The following is a 22,760-nucleotide window of genomic DNA, read 5'->3' on the forward strand; positions in this document are numbered from 1 at the left end:
CGACTTTTTAACTAGCTATTTTTGACGGAATTTTTTTATATCATTCGAAAGCTATTGTTGTCTTGAGCTTAAATTTGAAAAGATATTTCACCTGTGATCAATTTTCGTGATGTTATGAGGGTTTAAAGATTGCCATTTTGGCCATTTTGACCAATTTGGAACAATTAACGCGCGATATAACTCGCGCTATTAACGCGTAAGCGGAGATTTAATCCGTCTTAGAAATCGTTCCAAATTAGTTGGAAGAAGCTTATTTGCCATAATTGATTTGTTACAAGGAGCGAAATCTATCCTTTTGTACTTTAAATGGCGTAGGGGGATGATTTTCATAATAAAAAATTTCAAATTTTAGAAAAAAAATTTTCATTTTTTTAACATTTTTTTATAGGTTATTACTGCTCCTTAAACATTAAAAGGCAGTCGGAACATTCAGGGCTTCGCCCTGATACGAGCAGTCTTGGTGAAGCTTATTCTTATTCTTTTAAAAAGATTTAGCTTTAGCATAAGATTACTTTATCAGTCAGAAAAAAAATGGTTTACTCAGTATCACATTATAAAATTGTACTGATTCGCTCTAGCCCACAACAAAAAAATAGAAAGCAGGGTAATATGGAGCATAATCAAGTGGAAGGCAATTTGAGCAATTATGGAGTAATAATCAGGGATCAATTAACTCAAGTTGATATCATTAGCGCAACTTTTTTCAAGTTCATCCCACTCAACCCAAGAATGAAGATCATGCATAGCTCCAATTAAAATTTATGCAAAAAATTAAGCAAATAGTGTAGTCATTAATGAAAAAGAATTTAAAATTTTCAACTTGAAAAAAATATATAGGTTAAATAAATGAACTCAATCATCATGCAATACAATTTGGTGCTAAGGACGTTTCCCCGTGAACAATTTTGATCACAGAATGGTCATTTTCAAAGAAAATTGGAAATATTGTTTACTAAGGTGTCAACTACTTCTTGTATATACCGCTTGCGATGTTACAAGATACATTCAAAACATTTTAATAACATTTGTTTTTTCGAAAACTTTTCAGATTACTTTCAACTTATTGAGTGTTGGCTTTATTTTTGTTGGCTCTAATTCTGTTAGACCGAATTCTTTTTTTCAGACAATTTTTGACGTTTTTCAAAGCAATTGGTGGCAGTTGTCTTAACACAGTCTGGAAAAATGGATGAGTCTCAAAAAATGCTAGCGCTAAAAAAAAAGCTAGCTTGAAAAAAATGCTAGTTAGTCTCACAAAAAGCAAGCGTGAAGTGTAAGGCAGTTTACATGCTCGTGACGAATTATCTCGCACTACAAAGTCGTTCCATTATTATACGATTCAAGTTTTGCCATTTAAAACTTGTAACTATCAGTTTAAAATTCATGGTAATTCAGTATTTCTTTAACTATTAACTATTCGAGATCAATTAAAGAACAGTGGGACAATCAAGATTTTGCCCTGATACAGGCAGTACTGTTTCATATTTGTCGGCGGTTAATGATTAACTTCCGCCAGTTAAAGGCAGCTGGAAGATTTTCCAGCTTGAAAGTTTTGATATTGATACAACGCAGTTCCTCTTTTTCGCAATCATGCTTTTTTTTTTAATTTTAACTCGCTCAAATTTTCAAATCATATACGCATAAGCACTTCAATGAATCTCCAGTTCGATTCACTAGTCTGGAAAACAAATTCGTAAAAGGGTTCAATTTTTAATTAGCCACGTTAAATTTGGATTCAGTTTTTTTTATTCTATTGGCAATTTTTTGATTTTGTATATTCACGTTTGATTTTTGTTCCGACTCTCGAGAATCGGCAGAATACTTATGCTTCGCATAGATTTTTAATCAGTCAAATTTCAGTTACCGATATTTAATACTCTTTTTTACCGATATTTCATACTCTTTTTTTCTGAGTGCATTCTAAAAAGGCATTTATTCTTTGATTATTTTTTGTTATCTTCTGGGGTCTTCCAAATTGCTAATTTGGCCACGATCTGGACTAAATTTAAAAAACGGTGCAGGTTTTATTCATTATGCTGGAATTGCTGCGCAAAGTTTATTCGTGGCAAATTATCCTGTACGGTTTTTATTCCGCATTTAAAGCAAATAGCGTGCAAGCTAGTCTGTTTTGAATTCTCAATTTCTCACACTAGACGTACGATATTGTTTTTTTTTCAATCAAAAATTTTTGAATGCCATTTAAAAGGCATTAGGATCATCCACGGCTTTATCTGTGATATGAGCAGTCTTGTTGTTCAGACTTTCTCAAAAAGCGGAAGGTTTGTGATGAACATTGGTGGTGAACATCCCAAGAACATTGGTTTTCTTCAATCAGTGTTTTTTTGACTTTTTAATTAAGCTTTTTTGACATTTCTTTTGTTCTCTCTGAAAGTTTATTTTGTCTGAAGCTCTGAATAAAAGTTTCTCTTGTGATTTTTTTTCGCAGAAATATGGAGGTTTTAAAATCGCTAATTTGGCCAATTTGGGATAATTAACTCGCGATATATTACGCACGTCTTTTTCACGCGTAAGCGGCGATTAAACGCGATGAATTGGCTGATGAGGCAATTATGTCCCTATGTTGTATACATTAGCGCCGAGGAGAAAAAGTGAAGAAACAAATGAAATCAAACTAGTTGTTTCGTTTATTTTGTTTATATATTTTTTTGCGCTAAATATTCTGCTTAATTTTGCTTTTGATAGCTTGCTCGGCTAAAATAATACACCGAACACTTTAGAAATAGCACGCATTAGTTTTCCAAAATTGCACAAATGAGAATTTTTATACCGAAAATTTTGCACGAAAAAAAAACATTGATAAAATGCTTTTTTGTTTTTGAACTCAAGTAAAAATGTCTTGTTCTATCTTGTGCCCGCGTTTTAATCAAAACAAAGGTTTTTAGGCAAATTGTTTGAAAAAGACTTGCCATGCTTCGGCAAATAAACGGCCATGCATAAGCGGGTAAAAAAGATTCGATACAAAAATTTTTTTTTTTTTTTTAATTGAAAATTTTTGCAAGGACTCGTCTGTGAAGTAAATTTTTGAATGAAAAATTTGAAAAAGGTAAAAACAAAAAGACAAATTATCATAGTATTGTTAGATTAGCTGAAAAGTAGAATTATACTTTAGAAGACTTTTAACCAACCTAACATAAATCAACTTTAATAGTTTTCGATAAATATCCATCGTCTTTTCCAAATTTGAGGCGTTAAATTTTATGAACAATTCACAGAAAGCACAAATACGCAGTACAGGAGTCTTGCCGCAGCAAAATTGGGCTTACAAAAAATCTATTTAATGTTCAACTGAAGCAAATCTTTTCTTGTGTTTGCTTTGGCCTACAAAATTAATCTCAATTTTTGTCGGTTTCAGATGTGCTCAAATCGGAAAAAAAACGAAAAAAAAAACTAAACAAAAAACAAGACTGCTCGTATCAGGGCAAAGCCCTGAATGTTCCGACCGCCTTTTAAGATTTTATGGAGGAGTAATAAAATTAAAAAATTAAATGTAATTAAATAATATGAAATTTTGTTTTCTAAAATTTGAAATTTTTATGAAAATCATCTTCCCACACGCCATTTAAAGTACAAAAAGATAGATTTAGCTCCTTGTAACAAACCAATTATGGCAAATAAGCTTCTTTCAACCAATTTGGAACGATTTTAAGGCGGATTAACTCTCCGCTTACGCATTAATAGCGCGAAATTATCGCGCGTTAATTGTCCCAAATTGGCCAAAATGGAAATCTTCAAACCCCCATAACTTTACCAAAAAAGATCACAGGTAAAATATCATTTCAAATTCAAGCTCAGGACAATAATACCTTTCGAATGATATAAAAAAAATTCCGTCAACAATGGCTAGTTAAAAAGTCGAAATTTGTCTGAAGAAAAAAAACCCACCCCGAGCACAAATATTCCGTTACTTTTGTATCGAAAGTCGGAACAACAACGAAGCCGATATAGTATTCTTACCAAACCTAAGCAAAAAATTTTTGAATTTTTTGTCGCAGTAAATGTTTGTCTTTTTTGTATGTTTTAACTATTTTACCAACAAATTTTTTCGTGGTGAAAAGGCTAGAGGCTAATTTTTTACTTTGAGTTTTAGTGGAAAAAGAAAGACTCGAAGTTTAAATTTTTCTTCCTAAATTAGCGATTAATTAGCAATGTGGGATATCATTATTTCGGTGTTAATGGCCCAATTACATCGCAACTGAAATCTTTCCTCTAAATAGGGGCCCTAACATCTTCCTCTTAAACAGAACAAGTTAAGATCTTTCACCCCGCTCTTTATTTTGCATTGAAATTGCTTAGCACTGTTTGTAATTACTCGATTTTGATCGGTTGAAAACTCTTGTTTGAAATCAAAGTAAAAACCTTTCCTGTAGAAGGTTTTATGTGGTCGTTACCTTGCTCCTGTCATACCAATCAATAGGTCTAAGTCATACCTCGAGATGCAGAAAAAGAGTCTGCCTCTATCATAATTTTTGACATTTTTCTTTAACTCGTAAGTAGCAACCTGAAGAACTTTTTCTTTTACTACTGAAGTTTAATAAATAATTGATCACACGCAAAACTACGAATAAGTCTTCAATCGTTTAAAAATGGATGAGGATTCAGAAAAGACTTAAGTTTTTAAGTCTTTTCTGAATCCTCAGAAAAGACTAAAGAAATCAATAATTAAGTTTTTTTTTCAAAAAACAATGTTTAAACTAGTTTTAGCTTCAATACTAATTTTATCATGCCTATAAATTAACAAAACTAAAGTTAAGGTCACTTTTATTCAAATTGAATCAATTAGCCATTAGCAAACTTAGGATGTGAAATGGAATTTGAATCGATCTTAATGAGTTATCCTATAAATGTAGCATCAATTTTTGCCTTAAAAAATACTCAAAATGGTTTGGATGGAATTATGCGCCTAAAGTCAATTCCTAAAAATTTTCACCAAAATCTAAATAATTCGGCTTCTTGGAGTTGTAAAAGATAACATTTATTGCTCTGTACATTTTTCAGGTTATTTTAATTGATAAATTTTGCTCCAAATTTTCAGCAAAATGTTTTACCCAAGAAAAATACCAGCAGTTTTACATTCATCATCGTTCCAAAAAAAATCGTGCAAAAATTATCAAGTTTCATTTTTGAAAACAACAATTTTAACGCAGTTCTCTAAATCAGCTCAACTTAACAAAAAAATTGAAAACTGCAAACCTGTGATTTTGCTTCAAGAAGTTTGCACTTAGATATAATTTTTTTCCAGATCAAAAAATCAGCCCGAAAATCAGTTTAACAGAATATTTTCCATTTTCCAATATTTGAGAATTGATCACGTTCAAAAATCAGTATATAATCGGTATAAACAGATAGGCATAATAAATTGGAGTTAAAGTTGATAAAAATTGATTAAAACTGATTTAAGTTGTTTCAAATCTATGTAAAATGTATCGGAATGCTTCACAAACAAAACTATAAAAATTATAAAACTTTTGAAACCACTTAATTTGAAATTTTTTTGCTTCTATTTAATACCATATTAAATCAATTCGAAATCGATTTGAATCCAGTTTTTTTTTTTTTGCTTTTTCTGTTCTCAAACTTAACCCTAATCCAATTTTTTAGTGCGGATAAACGCTGGCTGCATGATACAAAGTTCATTTTAACAGTAGCTTTAAGATCTTACAATTGTCTTACAAATTTTTATAGCATTCAATCTTTCTTTATTTCAAGGATGACAAGCAAACAGTTTTGAGCTTTTTTCTACCAGATGACCTTTTTGTTGTCAGATTTAAGACACATGATGCTTTTGGATGACACCTCTTTTGACTGTTTTTTCATTTTCTTTCATATTTTTCCCTTTCTACGACTAATACTTGAAATACTTTATTGCGAGCAAAAAAATTGACAATTTTCGTGAACTGTTTTTGAAATAAATACATCTTATATTTACTCCACTGCAATATTTTTAGATACAGTATTATGAAAAGATGACCATTGATCTTGCTACAAAAAAATTGCTAAACAATAACTCTCCCAGTCGTAATTTGATCACCAGGAATATATTTAACAAAACTCCTCGGTACAGAAGAAGAAAAGTTATTCTATCAAAGTAATTGAAACAAATTCTCGATTTTTTCAAGTAGTGAACGTTAAAAGAACAAGTTTTGAGTATTAGCAGCTCCTTGTTAACCTACTGTGGCAGTTGATAAATTTTCATGTGATGAGCAATGTTTCCTTTTCAAATAGGATATAAACAAAACGAAAAAGAACAAGACTGCTCGCATCAGGACCAAGCCCTGAATGTTCCGACTGCCTTTTAAGGTTTATGGAGCAGTAAAAACATTAAAAAAAAATTAAATGTATTAAAACAAAATCAAAATTTTTTTTTCTATTACTTTAAATTTTTTAATGAAAATCATCCCCCCACACGCCATACAAAGTACAAAAGGATAGATTTCACTCCTTGTAACAAATCAATTATGGCAAATAAGCTTCGTTCAAACCGTTTGTAACGATTTCTAAGACGGATTAAATCTCCGCTCACGCGTTAATAGCGCGAAATATATCGCGTGTTAATTGTCCCAAATTGGCCAAAATGGCAACCTTTAAATCCCATTTTTTTTACTAAAAAAGATCAAAGGTGAAATATCTTTTCAAATTTAAGCTCAGGACAACAAAATTCCGTTAAAATGGCTAGTTAAAAAGTCGAAATTTGTCTGAAGAAAAAAACCCATCCGAGCACAAATATTCCGTTACTTTCGTATCGAAAGTCGGAACAAAAACGCTCACAGCGGCGATTGAGACTATCAGTTTAGTGATAAAAGCAGTTGATTCACCACTAAGCCACAGCTGGTATCATATCTTGGTTGAGTATTGTTCCACTATACTTAAATAGGAATTGTTAATTTTTTGAAAAATTTTTGCTGAAATGCAGGTGGGAACAATAAAGTTGAGTCTATTCTAAATTCAACCTCAATCTCTTCATTATTGATTCAAAGGGTGTGCTAATATTGGAAGCGCAAAAATTTACTTTCATTTGCATTTCAGGTAAGTTTGTTTGCATTTTACCAAACACTGAATTAAATGGTTTAAATAAGTTCACTATATGATCAAATTGAAGCAATCTCGACTGAAACCTAGACAAAAAATGCAAATGGAGGTAGGATTTTGCGCTTCCAAAACTAGCCATTCTTTTTTAGTCAATCATAGAAAGACTGAGGTTGAATTTAGAATAGACTCAATTTATTGTTTTTAGCTCACTTTCAGCAAAAGTATTTAAACAAATTATTAATAACAATTCATAGAGAAACTGTTTGCAAACTGCGCCATTCTGTTTTCAAAAATCAGCTCATCTGTTATTGCACCTCCAAAATTAGAGCATTGATTCAAAACGGTGTTCTCATAAGTGCATTTTGTAGTTGTTCATTTTTCAAACCTTTATTAATTTTAAAGAAAAAAACCTATCGAAGTTTTTTGATTTCGAAACACTGTGTCTACCTCTATTTGATTCAACAAATGTTGTCGTTCTGTGAATTTTATAATTACAAATCACCGAATATTGAGCTGATGAAAATTAGTAACTTTCATTGAAAAAAATATCTAAACTATTTTTGTTTTATTGAAGATCACTCTTCACATTCTCGGGGGTTGAACAAAAAGCTGCCTTTCCGACCCTGTCAAAAACAAGGTTAAAACAAAAATGTTCTATTCGTTCCAGGAAAACAAATCTGTTCTTCACGCTCAAACCAAATAGACTTTCATTTTTTGATTCAACGTAAATGTTTTGAAATAAAAAAGCTACAGATGGGAAGAATTAGAAAATGATTCGTTTCGAGCCATTCAGATTGAATTAATCATATAATTACATCAGCACCTGAGGTACAGATGATAAATATGCGACTGGCACTACTCGGACCAGAGATTTGGTTCCCCGTCGAATATGGCAATAAGAAAACGGCTAACGGGAACTTAGAGACTCAACGCCTGAGACCCAACTTCAGCAAAAGCAAAGAAATCTGTTCAATTCAGCCGGAATTTTGTGAAATTTAAGAAAAAGAGTGAAAGAAAAAAACCTAACTAATGAAAACTAAAACTAAAATTTTAGTTCCTTTCAGTTATACTTTGCGATCAGTGGCGGATATAGGGGGGACAAGGGAATGCGCGCTCCTCTTCTCTCTGGAATTTGGTACCCTGCCGACCCAAAGGCTCCCCCCTTTGAAATTTTTTTAGATTTCTATGTTTGGTGACAAAACCTTAACTGATTCTGTTTTAATAGATCATAAAGAGACTGAGGTTGAATTTCGAAAAGACTCAATTTTATTATTTTCAACTCACTTTCAACAAAAATTACTACAACAAACAGCAAATCAAAGCAAAACTGTTTGCAAACTGCGCCATTCTGTTCACAAAAAACAGCTCTTCTGTTATCGCACCTCCAGAATTAGAGCCTTGATTGAACACGTTGTTCTTATTTGTGTTTCGTGAGGTAGTTCATCCTTCAAATCTTTTCTGATTTTAAAAAAAAAAGCTTATCAAAATTTTTTATTTTTGTTGCACCATGTGTAATCTGTACACTTTTAATTGATTCAACAAATAATGTCGGTCTATGAGTTTTTGTACCTACAAGATCCTGAATATACGGCTGATGAAAATTAGTAACTGTAATTGAAAAGGTTATCTGAAGGATTATTGAATTATTGAATATCACTCTTTACATTCTCGTTGTATGGAAAAAAAGCTGCTTTTCGAACCCTTTCAAAAACAAAACTAAAAAAATAAATGTTCTTTTCATTCCAGAAAAATAAATCTGTTCTTCACGCTCAAAACAAATAGACTTTTACTTTCTGATTCGTAGGAATGTTTCTGAAATATAAACATTTTTTCAGAAGCGAAGAATTAAAAATTGATACGTTTCGAGCCATTCAGATTGAATTAATCATGTAATTACATCAGCACCTGAGGTACAGATCTTAAATATGCGATTGGCACTCCTCGGACCAAAGATTTGGTTCCCCGTCGAATATGGCAATAAGAAAACGGCTAACGGGAACTAAGAGACTCAACGCCTGAGACCCAACTTCAGCAAAAGCAAAGAAATCTGTTCAATTCAGCCGGAATTTTGTGAAATTTAAGATAAAGAGTGAAAAAAAAAACGTTACTAAGGAAAACTAAAACTAAAAATTTAGTTACTCTTAGTTATACTTTGCGATCAGCGGCGGATATAGGGGGGCAAGGGAATGCGCGCTCCTCTTCTCTCTGGGATTTGGTACCCTGCCGACCCAAAGGCTCCCCCCTTTGTAATTTTTTTAGATATCTATATTTGGTGACAAACTCTAAAATGATTCTGTTTTAATAAATCATAAAGAGACTGAGGTTGAATTTCGAAAAGACTCAACTTTATTATTTTCAACTCACTTTCAACAAAAATTACTACAAAAACAGCAAATCAAAGCAAAACTGTTTGCAAACTGCGCCATTCTGTTCACAAATATCAGCTCTTCTGTTATCGCACCTCCAGAATTAGAGCCTTGTTTGAATACGTTGTTCTTATTTATGTTTCTTGTAGTAGTTCATCTTTCAAACCTTTTTTGATTTTGAAGAAAAAAATTTATCAAAGTTTTTTCTTTTTGTAGCACCGTGTGTAATCTGTACACCTTTAATTGATTCAACAAATATTGTCGGTCTATGAGTTTTGTAATTACAAATTACTGAATATAAGGCTGATGAAAATTAGTAACTTTCATTGAAAAGGTTATCTGAAGGATTATTGTATTATTGAATATCACTCTTTACATTCTCGTTGTATGAAAAAAAAGCTGCTTTTTGAACCCTTTCAAAAACAAAACTAAAAAAATAAATGTTCTTTTCATTCCAGAAAAATAAATCTGTTCTTCACGCTCAAAACAAATAGACTTTTACTTTCTGATTCGTAGGAATTGTTCTGAGTTCTAAACATTATTTCAGAAGCGAGGAAATAAAAATTGATACGTTTCAAGCCATTCAGATTGAATTAATCATATAATTACATCAGCACCTGAGGTACAGATCTTAAATATGCGACTGGCACTCCTCGGACCAAAGATTTGGTTCCCCGTCGAATATGGCAATAAGAAAACGGCTAACGGGAACTTAGAGACTCAACGCCTGAGACCCAACTTCAGCAAAAGCAAAGAAATCTGTTCAGTTCAGCCGGAATATTGTGAAATTTAAGAAAAAGAGTGAAAGAAAAACGTTACTAAGGAAAACTAAAACTAAAAATTTAGTTACTTTTAGTTATACTTTGCTATCAGCGGCGGATAAAGGGGGGCAAGGGAATGCGCGCTCCTCTTCTCTCTGGGATTTGGTACCCTGCCGACCCAAAGGCTCCCCCCTTTGTAATTTTTTTAGATATCTAACTTTGGTGACAAACTCTAAAATGATTCTGTTTTAATAAATCATAAAGAGACTGAGGTTGAATTTCGAAAAGACTCAACTTTATTATTTTCAACTCACTTTCAACAAAAACTACTACAAAAACAGCAAATCAAAGCAAAACTGTTTGCAAACTGCGCCATTCTGTTCACAAAAATCAGCTCTTCTGTTATCGCACCTCCAGAATTGGAGCCTTGTTTGAATACGTTGTTCTTATTTGTGTTTCTTGTAGTAGTTCATCTTTCAAACCTTTTTTGATTTTGAAGAAAAAAATATATCAAAGTTTTTTCTTTTTGTAGCACCGTGTGTAATCTGTACACATTTAATTGATTCAACAAATATTGTCGGTCTATGAGTTTTGTAATTACAAATTACTGAATATAAGGCTGATGAAAATTAGTAACTTTCATTGAAAAGGTTATCTGAAGGATTATTGTATTATTGAATATCACTCTTTACATTCTCGTTGTATGAAAAAAAAGCTGCTTTTTGAACCCTTTCAAAAACAAAACTAAAAAAATAAATGTTCTTTTCATTCCAGAAAAATAAATCTGTTCTTCACGCTCAAAACAAATAGACTTTTACTTTCTGATTCGTAGGAATTGTTCTGAGTTCTAAACATTATTTCAGAAGCGAGGAAATAAAAATTGATACGTTTCAAGCCATTCAGATTGAATTAATCATATAATTACATCAGCACCTGAGGTACAGATCTTAAATATGCGACTGGCACTCCTCGGACCAAAGATTTGGTTCCCCGTCGAATATGGCAATAAGAAAACGGCTAACGGGAACTTAGAGACTCAACGCCTGAGACCCAACTTCAGCAAAAGCAAAGAAATCTGTTCAGTTCAGCCGGAATATTGTGAAATTTAAGAAAAAGAGTGAAAGAAAAACGTTACTAAGGAAAACTAAAACTAAAAATTTAGTTACTTTTAGTTATACTTTGCTATCAGCGGCGGATAAAGGGGGGCAAGGGAATGCGCGCTCCTCTTCTCTCTGGGATTTGGTACCCTGCCGACCCAAAGGCTCCCCCCTTTGTAATTTTTTTAGATATCTAACTTTGGTGACAAACTCTAAAATGATTCTGTTTTAATAAATCATAAAGAGACTGAGGTTGAATTTCGAAAAGACTCAACTTTATTATTTTCAACTCACTTTCAACAAAAATTACTACAAAAACAGCAAATCAAAGCAAAACTGTTTGCAAACTGCTCCATTCTGTTCACAAAATTCAGCTCTTCTGTTATCGCACCTCCAGAATTAGAGCCTTGTTTGAATACGTTGTTCTTATTCGTGTTTCTTGTAGGAGTTCGTCTTTCAAACCTTTTTTGATTTTGAAGAAAAAAATTTTACAAAGTTTTTTTCTTTTTGTAGCACCGTGTGTAATCTGTACACCTTTAATTGATTCAACAAATTTTGTCGGTCTATGAGTTTTGTAATTACAAATTACTAAATATAAGGCTGATGAAAATTAGTAACTTTCATTGAAAAGGTTATCTGAAGGATTATTGTATTATTGAATATCACTCTTTACATTCTCGTTGTTTGAAAAAAAGCTGTTTTTCGAACCCTTTCAAAAACAAAACTAAAAAAAAAATGTTCTTTGCATTCCAGAAAAATAATCTGTTCTTCACGCTCAAAACAAATAGACTTTTACTTTCTGATTCATAGGAATTGTTCTGAATTATAAACATTATTTCAGAAGCGAGGAATTAAAAATTGATACGTTTCGAGCCATTCAGATTGAATTAATGATATAATTACATCAGCACCTGAGGCACAGATGTTAAATATGCGAGTGGCACTCTTCTGACAAAAGATTTGGTTCCCGTCCAATATGGCAATAGAAAAACGGCTAACGGGAACTTAGGGAGTCATCGCCTGAAACCCAACCTTACAAAAAGAACAAAAGCAAAGAATATGTTCAAACTAGCTGGAATATTGTAAAATTAAAGAAAAAGAGTAAAAGAAAAACATATCTACTAAAGCTAAAAATTGAAAATTTAGTTACTTTCAGTTATATGTTTCAATCAACGGCGTATTTAGGGGGCGAGGAGTGGGCGGGGTTTGACGCTTTTTTTCCTTCAGGGTTTTGGTCCCCCGCAGACCCAAATGGTGTCCCCCCCTTTCCCCCCTTTGTACCATTTTGGGATATCCATATATGGATACGAACGCTAAAAATTTTATAAGGGCGCCTTTGGCGCCAATATATACAAGTTTTGAAGGGGGGAGCGCACGTCAAAAAAACGCAATTTTTCGGTCACAGTTTTCCAAAAAGTGCTTACAATTGCCTGCAGCCAGGCGCGCGCGGATTTAGGATTATCTCGTTCGAGAGGGGGGGGACGGGACGGATTTTCGAAAAAAAGTTTTGAATATTTTGTTGAACTTTCTTTTATGTCAACCAAAATGTTTTTCTGAGCTCTCCCAAACAACCATAAAGACCCTAGTTTAACAAAATTCTTTGCGCCGCAGGCAAGTTTTTGAAAAAAGGTTAAAAAAGGCGTTTTTAGGCATTTTTTGGAACTTTTCGACGAAAAAGTCGGCGCGCGCTCCCCTTTCAAAACTAATATAAATTGCCGCCGTAGGCGTCCTTAGAAAATTGTTAGGGTCCGTCACCAAATATTGACTTTTCAGTATAGTACAAAAGGGGGACCCTTTGGGTCGGCAGGGGGTCGAATCCCCTAAAGGAAGGCGTTAGCCAACCCCCCAACCTCCCCCCGCCCCCTTAGTTCGCTACAGCCTACGACGCAGAAAATTTGACCAAAACAGTTTCGTTTTAGCGCTCTGAGATATCTCGGAAAAACAATTTTGTCGACCTAAACAAAGTGGACAAAGTTTTGGAATTTATTTTTAAAATCCCTCCTCGAGATAATCTTAGATCGGCCCCTGGTTTAGATCGTGCTCGGTCAAACAAAAATTAAGCTGTTAGATTTTGAGCAAGCTGCTCTCCAGTCCTTCCAACTTCCAAAAAACATTCCCCGAAGCTCATTTATCGGGTTGTTTTTTCCATCTCTCCCAGAGTTACATGAGAAAAATTATTGATTTGGGTCAGAAAGTGACCTAGGAAACGAATCATGATTTAGCGCTGGCTTTAAAAATGTGGCCATCCCTTGCATTCGAAAAAAAATGCATTCCTATGACTTGATTCCTATGACATGATCGTTAGAAAATTCAGAATGAATGCGGTAGAAATTGTTTAGAACCCGAGAAAATTGAGAAAAGTTACGAGTTGTCTCTGTAATTTGGCTTTACTTATATAAAAAGCTTGGTGCCAAACCGTGAAGTTTTATTCCCACCCTTCCTTTGGAACCAGCGAGATGCGGCCGGAGGTGGGATGGCTCGAACAACAAATGCTGTCGACGGATGGTATTTTGGGATTCAATCCTATTTATGTGCAAGGTAGTGGGCAGTCTGCAAGAAGACGCTTCCGTACAAAAACTCAACTTTTTTGATGCATCGAGTGGCCATAAATTCACAAATAAGAAAAATTATCGAGTATTAAATGAAAGAGTACAAAACATAATAACCGTTTACGAAGACAAAACTGATCTGTACTTTTTCAGAGCGTTGTCTAGCTTGTGTTACACCATTGTAACATTTTGTCTCGTATTTTTTTTTCTTTCGTGTTATTAAAAATCAAACTTTACTCCTACTGAAATTTTTGTCAGCTTTTTTTGAAAAGACGTTTCCTTGTAGACTCCCGGAAACGTAACTAAACGCAAGAACTTGACTCGTGCTTTAGCAATTTAATCCCAGGACAATTGCCCTTAATTTCGGGATGCTAGGTTGGGACTACGGGCTGGCAAACCCTTAAGCTTTGCGTTTATGTGCCAACAATTTTAAAAAAGCTGACAAAGCGATCAGGTCATAAGTTTAAGTTCGAGGATGATTCTAAAAAATATTGATTTTTAGGCTTTTGGCATTAGTTCAACTTTTTTAAATATTCTATACCAATGAAAATGTCTCAAAAATTAGGCCATTTTAGTCAAAGGACGTCTGATAATTTGCGGGCTTTTGAAGTTCATTGAACTATTGCTTGTTTTTAGTTCACTTTGGAATGATTCTTTGAAAATATTGGCAAGGCCATTTTATTTTGGTTTGAAACGTTTCATTGAAATCATTTGCAAGGTCATTTCTGCTCAAAACTTACGCAAATTAGGTAGCCCGAAATTGTCTGGCTTTAAATGATAAAAATTTTCTCGTTTAATTCTTTGATGACTACCGAAATCCCCTTTGAAGTAAGTTTTCTTTCCATTTTGGATTAAAATGGTGTTAAATCAAAGAAATTGTTTTAAAATGTAGCGATGTTAAATTGCTAAGGCAACAAAAATAGGGAGTGAAATTGTAGGGTGTTAAGTTGTTTAAAGTTAAAAAGGGGGGAACCGTTTCGACAATTGTATACCTTCACCGATGAAAAAGAAATTTATGTAGAAAAAATAGTAAACATTTTTTCAATGATAATCGGATTAGATTCTATTTGACTTGGACGACCGGTTTCTTTCAGGTGCATTTGTTATCTTAATTGGACCAATTTGCCACATAAGCCCCGGTAATTCACGGGATCGCAGTTTAAAAAAATTCAAGAGTTAAGTTGAAACACGCCGAGTAGTATTAATTCGTTTCTTTCTTATGAACTCTACACAAGAATTTTAGTTGGCGAAAAATTTGATCAAGTATTTTTTGGTCTGCTTTTTTCACACAGAGGTTAAATTACTTAATGCTCTTATTTTTTACTCTGGGTCTGTTTCAGGCATTTTCGTTATCTGTTCCTCTAAAATGCCTGTTCTTTTTTTAATCATCAGTATCAGATATCAGTTAAACTATATTCAAGTTTTTCTTCCGGGTCTATTAGAAAATCGAAATTTCATCAGTGTGACAAGCGTCCGTTTTATAAATGTATTAAAAAAACTTGGAATAATGTAAATTTCTGAGTTAAAGAGAGTAAATACAATTAATTGATTTGATAAGAAAAATACAATATGCATATGAGATTTAGAAAAGAAAGCGAAGTTCTCTATTTATCGATTAGCTGATCATCTGCGTTTGCCAATCATGTAATCATGAATAATTTATCTACCATCCTTCTGAATTTTAATTTTTCATATGCGCCTTCAATTTTGAGGGGAAAATAAAATAGCTGCTGCTTATCTACTAGCACTCAACGGTAAAAAATAACCTATGTAACTGAAACATCTGCTAAACAAGGAAAACTTGTCATAAAAACAATAACATCGAATAATTCATCATAGCCGCGATTCTAAAAATAAATAAAAATATAAAGACTGTGGGGAATTTACAAACTATTGCAACTTGCGGACTTTCTAGATTTTTTATCAATCGATTTTCAGGTTCGCAGAAACCAATTTAAAAATTTGATTGGTTATGATATAATAAAGGGTTATTTTCTTAAGTTACTGCATTCGATACATAGATGCGATAAAAATTGAAACAAATTTTTTTTTCATGGTCATCTACTATGAGTGAACAAACATCTGTGTTTCTGAGTGTTTCAATTTTTTAATCGCAACTGCAAGAACTTTAGAATGTGGTTTTTTCAGTGTTCGCATAACTTCGCGCAGCTGTTGCGTTAGTAATCTGTTTTGGATTGGCGTCTTCGGGCGGAAGACAGTTTTTGAAAAGCTTCGTAGTCCGAATGTACTTTTCCAGTTTCGGCGAGACATATCCAATCAGCTCGAAAGTTCGGCCCCGGAATATTTTACTCGTCGAAAAGTATATGACAGGGTTGGAGAGAAAGTTAATCTGGAAGAGAAGTCGGATAAAAAAGGAAACCCACTGATTCGGCTTTTCAGGGTTCGTCAGGGTTTTGTAGTTGTAGTCCACCACAAAAGGACACACACAAAACATGAAAGCTATGCTAATTATGAACAATGTGAATGTCACTCGATCCGAACTGCTGCTCTTCGGTCGTTTTTGGGACTGGGTTCTAGGAGTTGAGGGCGATGCCGCGACAACTCGTTTCTCGTGGGCTGCAGATGCGACGACCGATATTTGGTTGGATTCGGAACTACTGGCCGCAGGGGCAGAGCTCAGAGGAACCGAAAGGAGTGTCCTCGATTCACTCTCCAACTTTTTCTCGCCTTTCTTGTCTGGAGACTGTGGAATGGCACTGAAAACAAAAGTATATTGTTCGTTACATTAATCCAAAAAACTTTGCATCCAAAATGAATAACAATCGATTTCATCTAAGGAATACTGATTTTATCTAAGGAACAGGAAATGCTGTTTTTAATGGAGAATTTTACGGATAAAAGGCATCACGTTTTGACTCTTTAACAGATCATTAAAAAACAATAGAAGAAGTGAAGATGCAAGGAAAAACTATTTTAAAAAATATGGATATTATTTAGCAGTGCTTTTTGATGCGTATTAACAAGCTAAAGCGATATGCATCAATTAAAAGAGTTTTATTTTTACAAAAAAAAATGAAAAAAGGTTAAGAGATTGTTTATTCAGAGTCATTTGCGAAAAAAATGAAATGAAATAAAACATTGAACTAATCTCTTCAATGTTGTTCTCACTGATGTTCATTCAATACTGGTGTTCATTTAGACTTTGAAGTGACACACGTCAAAGAGAAAAAAAGTTACCAGAAGATAATGGTCTCCAAAGTGTAAATTAAGATTTAAGAGATGGATGCAAAATGTCAGTTTCTGTGACGCCAATAGGTTTCATTAAATTTATCACTGACAGTCATTTAACGTTCAAAAATAAATCAAAATTTAGCTAGTTTTTAACTAGTTTCGACAAAACTAGTTTATTTGGCGTCAGAAGCAACGAGAGTTCATTCCAATGACATACGCGATGGCTGGTTTTTTTAATGTCGCTTTTCCTTCAGGCCCAAAATTTAGTTTTTTTTATCCATATATAACGCTTTCATCCAAATATAACGCTTACCCTAGGGCATTTTATTAATTAAAAAACATCAAATTCATTTATCTCTCCGCTATCAAAATTGTTGCTAATCGAATTGAGGTTGTCTAAATTGTTCAAACAACTATATGCAACTTGTAGTTGGCACTTTTAATTTTTTGTTTTTCTTTTTTTTAAAATACAAATTGTTGGGAATTTCAGGTCTTCCCCTTGACGCTCGAATCCTGTATCCTTTAATTTTTGACATTACGTGTGGGAGAACTTTTTGAAGATTTTACTGAAAAACAATTCTCATTTTTAAGAAATTATAAACACTCTTCGCCCTCTAACATAGTACTTGAAAAAAAAAAACAATCGGGTTTTGAAGTACTTATGGCCTCGTCTGAACAAGCAGTCTTTGTTATAGCAATAAAAAACAGTTGACAATAAACTTGGATGAATTATGGTCACGGATTGGGCAAAAGGCCATGGCTTCTGGTTGGCTCAAGATGAAGTGTTTCTCAACAGAAGTAAATTAGATCAAAGAAAACTGCCTTACTTACAACTTTACTGTTAATTACTTTTGTGCGAGTTTATTCAAAGGGAAATAGTTCCAGCTGTCTTTTACACAAAAATTAAAAGCTCCGTGCACAATTTATTGGAATCCTCACCTAGAAACCCCAAAATTTGAAAAGAAAACTACTCTTATTTCTTGTCCATCTGTCAGAAAGCCGCTTTGTCACGAATTAATAGGTGATCAAACAAAAAGTTAGACAAAAGGCCTGAAGAAGCAAAAATGTTCATTAGAAAATGATAGCTGTGTGCGACTACAGGGTCCCCTTTGGTATTATTTTATGACATCCATTTTCGACCGACCAAGCCTAAATTTTTTCTAACAGCGCCTTTTTCTAAAAACAGCATTTTTGACCTGTTTTTTTTTCTATAAAACTTGTTTGCATTGCAAATATTTTTGTCAAAATAGGGTCTTTGTAGTCTTCTGGGAGGGTTCGAAAAACCTATTTTATCAACCAAAGAAAAGTCGACAATTTTTTCAAAAAAAATGTTGAAAATCTGCACCCCCCTTGAGAAAATCCTAGATCCGCCCTGGCTGTGACACCTGATAGTATATACTTAAGCTTAAAAAATCAAAAAGAGCAAAAATTGAGTCCGAATCATTGATTTTTTTAGATCTGAAATAACCAAAAAAAAACTAAATTTCAGATCTGAAATTATATCTGAAATAGATTTTTTCAGATCTGAAATAACCAAGAAAAAGAAAACTTCAGACCTGAAATTAGATCTGAAATAGCCCATCCTTAAAGTATCCAAGCGTTATTTAAACATTTCACAACCTATTTCAGATCTGAAATTTAGATCTGAAAAAGATTATTTCAGATCTGTTTTAGAAAATTTACTGGGTACGGGATGATATCTATTTGAATTCAACAGTTATCATTACGCTTGCGAATAGCAAGCGTTGTAATGATATTCAATATTTCAGCAATTTCAAGGTTTTTTCCAGGTTCCGACAATTATCACAGCGTAAGAAGCAGATCGGAATAAGGTTTACTGTAACCAAGTGCATCAAAAAATGGCGGGGTACGAATGTGGTATTTAATCGTACTTCCGATTCAAAAGAGATTATTTAGACTCTTCTTTTTGCCCGCTTACCCGGCATGAAAATCAATTTCAAATCGTAGCAATTAATTTTTATAAAGCTGAATCCCAAGAACATCGCAGACTGATTTTCATGACAATTGTACGATGCAATCAAAAATCAAACACAAAAAAGCCGTGGAAGGAAGGAACGGTCGAAAAGCCAAGTGTTTTCAGTCGAGAAACACAGGCCCGAGTTTCGCATATTCCAGTCTAACTTTCTCCCGTCATATCTGTTCGATTTTTTTTCAACAATTAAATAATTTTTTCAATTTACGAAACACGATCCGCCAACTAACATGTTTGAAAAACGAATATAATTGGCAGCTTTTTCATTGGAGCTCTTCATCAATCCAAAACATGTTCTTTTTGTTTTTCTTAAATCATGGTATTCTCTTAACGTTGAACGAAGCAACAAAAGTTCAAAAAATATGATATAGTATAGCCAGAATGGTTTTTCAAAAAATCACCGACCTAAACCTGTTTGTTTTGCGTAGCAACATGATATTCTCGTTGTTTCAATCACACTTGCCTGTAGAATGTAAGAAATTATTACGCAGTTTGAATATCTTTTCAGCAGATTTTGACTATTTTAAAAAAAATTATAGAGGTATCATTTCAAAGCACACAAATTTTGATAAAATTTTCAAAAAATAGAGTTTTTTGTAATTAAAGCCAATAGCGTAATTTTTTCTAAATGCGAAGACACCAGTTGAACACTATTTCATTTGTTTCGAAAACAAGAAGATCAAAAAAAAGTTTTAAAAGCTTGATAAAATCTCTTTCGGCTCAAGCTGCAGATTTATTCTTCAAAAAAAGTTATGCAACATTTATGAATTTATCATAACTGCCGATTTCTTATTCTTATTCACTGATACAACTTGAACATTTTTTAAACTCTTAAACCAGGATTATTGGTTGCTGATGCATGATCATGGTTGCTGAAAAACAGCTTTTCGCTGGCTATTGAGAAATTTTGTTTTCCTAAATTAACAATTTATCATTTATTGCAATATTAAATCTGAAAATAATTATACATAAAAAATAGTTAGTTTTATCAAAGCTTGTAAAAAACTTGATAAACAACATGCAAAATTTTTAACAGTTCATCAACAGCGTGTGGACAAAACTTTTTTAAAAAAATTTCGACCCAAGTAGCTGAAACGTTAAACACAGCAATTTTTTAAGATATGATTTTTTTTGAAAAGTCAGAATCAAAAAAAAATTAAAGCCAATGAAAACTTGCGCAACAATAATTTCTTTTAATTTTTGGTTACATTTTATTCACAAAACTGGACAGAAAAACATTAAGTAAAAGTTTTATCGCCTTCTTATGAGTGTGGCGTGTACATGCATAACATGAAGAATCGTTTGAGGATAAATAAAGTAAACCTAGTGCGCTCAATATTTTGGCCAAGAAAATTATTGAGGCCGGAAATGATTTCCGTTTTTGAACTGCTGAATTGAAGGATCTAAACTTTCTCACAACGGGATTAAATATTCACATCCGCACTTTCTGTGAATTAAAGTGAGTCAAAAAAGCGCAAAAGAACAAAGCTATGAAGGTAGAAACAAAAAAATGAACCTTATAAGATAACATGAAAAACATCAATGAATTTTTGGAGATACTTTTTGATATCGTGAAACTATTTTCTTGCATGAACTACGCTTCCTTGTTTTCTAAATTTTTTGTTTTGGTCTTCAAAATTTATCATTTTTCCAACTCAAATTAAAACATTGACCAACAGCAAAAAATAAAGATACTCTTCCTCTGAATTGCTTTGAAGTGCCAACGGTAAACAGGCTTGCAGCCTTACTCTGTCCTTGCGAATGTGGTGGACTCAAAAACAAATTTCTTGTGTGCTCGATTCGTGAACAATGCTGAATTCTGTTTTTCGGTTGAAGTTCTTGCACATTTTAAAAATCTATCGTCGCTGCTGTAACTTTTTGCTGCAAGCTTATTCAAGTTATTTTTGATTTGTTCGCCATGAAAACATCAGTAGAATAACTTACAAATAATAAAACAATAACTGTAATTTGCTGAACATGCTAGAACATTTAAGCCAACAAAAATTATGTCACGATGAAATATGGTTCAAAATTTGAAAAAGTGAAAATTGAGGAAGGTTTTAAGAGTAGCATGCTTTCTCCAACCCGTATTTTTGTCGAACTGGTTCAAAAATCTTGTTTTCTTTTTTTGCTTGCATACTTGGTAATCTTAAAACGACTTAAAGCAGCCTTCACTAAAACTAGTATGCGTAGTTTTGATTAAAAAATAGGTTAAAAAAATTCATCAGATAGCTTGTCTTAGAAGAAATTGCCCAGAAGCTAATTATTATTACGGAGATTGTCTTGCTGCTAAGAAACCGCTGAGAGTAGATCAACTATTGTTCACGCTGGTGATCACTCCATATTATTCTACTTCCTTCATTTTACCCGCCAACTTCTTTGAAAAAAAAACAGAATAAGAGCAGTTGAATGAATGAATGAATGAGTGAGCAATTTTCTTGGTGATTATTGAATGAGACTCGTCAAGGCTGAAGTAACTTAATCTCCATTATTTAAGTAAATCAATATTCTCTTAGTGTATCATTACCAATATCTACTAGTAAGATATTTTATTCGGACGCTAGAAGGCCACAACTCAGGGGCAGATAAAAGATTTTTTTAAAGATTTCAACTACTTTATCGGCATTGGAGCTCTTTGCCAACCCATATGCCAAAACCTAATAAATTATGAGCAAATAGTGCTATTTTTTTTACACCAATTCGGCGCAGAAATACGGCAGTAGTTAATGGATATTCGGTATTTTGTCAGAAGTAAGATTATCCTTCCTTCGTAGTAACCCCGAAACCAATCGCACTGTTTTTTGTATTCCCGGCATATCCCCCAGATAATTGAGCCAAGAAAAAAATTGCAAAAAAAACAATCGTTTTTAGAAATCACTTCTTAAGCTTTGCGCGCTAGACCGTTCAGTTACTTCTAAAGGGAAACCGTTTTTGTATTAAGAGAAAAGTGCCGCTTCGAATAAAACTTTCGATTTAAACTATACAAAACTGAAATCTGATTTTCCAATTAGTTCCAATTTTTGGTATAAAATACCGCTTCAAAAGTGAAACTTGTCTTTTTTGACGAGGGCAGTTAAGTGTAACAGCATAAAAATGATGTTTTTGTTACCAAAAATGAAGTACGAACTCAGAGGATGCAACAACAGATTAACAACCCAGTACCAGGTGGTTTGTTATCCCTGACAAAAACACAGAACAATAGTACTACCAATTTTACTACCCATTAAGAAATAAAAGTTCACAATCTATAAAATTTATTACAAAAAAGCACTCGAGCTGAAAAAGGGAAGCGAATTGATTAAAAAATAGTCATATGACGCTAAATTTCTATGCGATAAATCAACTAAATTACATCCGAGAGAGCTACAGGTCGAACTTGTTAAAACTTCAGCTCGGGATCTCATTAAGGCAAGCATCGCTAATTAGAAGCAGAAAATAGGTAATTATGAAGCTAGAAAGGAAGAAAATTATCTTATTTGTTTCCGGGCACTAAAAAACTTATGACTAACAGTCAAAAAGAAAAACGACACAATGACTAACGGTTAAAAAAACAAATTTAGAAAATAGTCAGCGGTTGTCAAATTTAGAAAATAGCCAGACTAGAACAAAAACTTCCGCCCATCATTTTTGGTCATAAAATAAGATAAAATAATGACGATAATAAAATAATGAAGATAATAAAATTCTTACAGTTTAGTTAATCTCAAAATCTCGAAAAAAAATATTGGTATAGGCTTAATAGCGCAAATGCACAGATT

At 33.2% G+C, this 22,760-nt stretch overlaps 2 protein-coding genes across 5 annotated transcripts in view; one reads left to right on the forward strand and one right to left on the reverse strand.

Annotated features, from left to right (window-relative positions):
* Window positions 1-22,760, forward strand: part of LOC134839181 (branched-chain alpha-ketoacid dehydrogenase kinase-like) — a 557,313-nt gene that overhangs the window by 92,745 nt on the left and 441,808 nt on the right. The gene's annotated exons all lie outside the window — the stretch shown is intronic.
* Window positions 15,307-22,760, reverse strand: part of LOC134839180 (uncharacterized) — a 94,720-nt gene continuing 87,266 nt past the window's right edge. For all 4 annotated transcript variants that reach the window (XM_063854643.1, XM_063854644.1, XM_063854646.1 and 1 more), the window contains one exon: window positions 15,307-16,534. In XM_063854643.1, the coding sequence (XP_063710713.1) occupies window positions 15,946-16,534 (589 nt within the window). In that variant the 3' untranslated portion in view covers window positions 15,307-15,945. The remainder of the gene's footprint in view (window positions 16,535-22,760) is intronic.

Source organism: Symsagittifera roscoffensis, chromosome 2, assembly GCF_963678635.1.
Source record: "Symsagittifera roscoffensis chromosome 2, txSymRosc1.1, whole genome shotgun sequence".
In the NCBI taxonomy this organism is placed as follows: Eukaryota; Metazoa; Xenacoelomorpha; order Acoela; family Convolutidae; genus Symsagittifera; species Symsagittifera roscoffensis.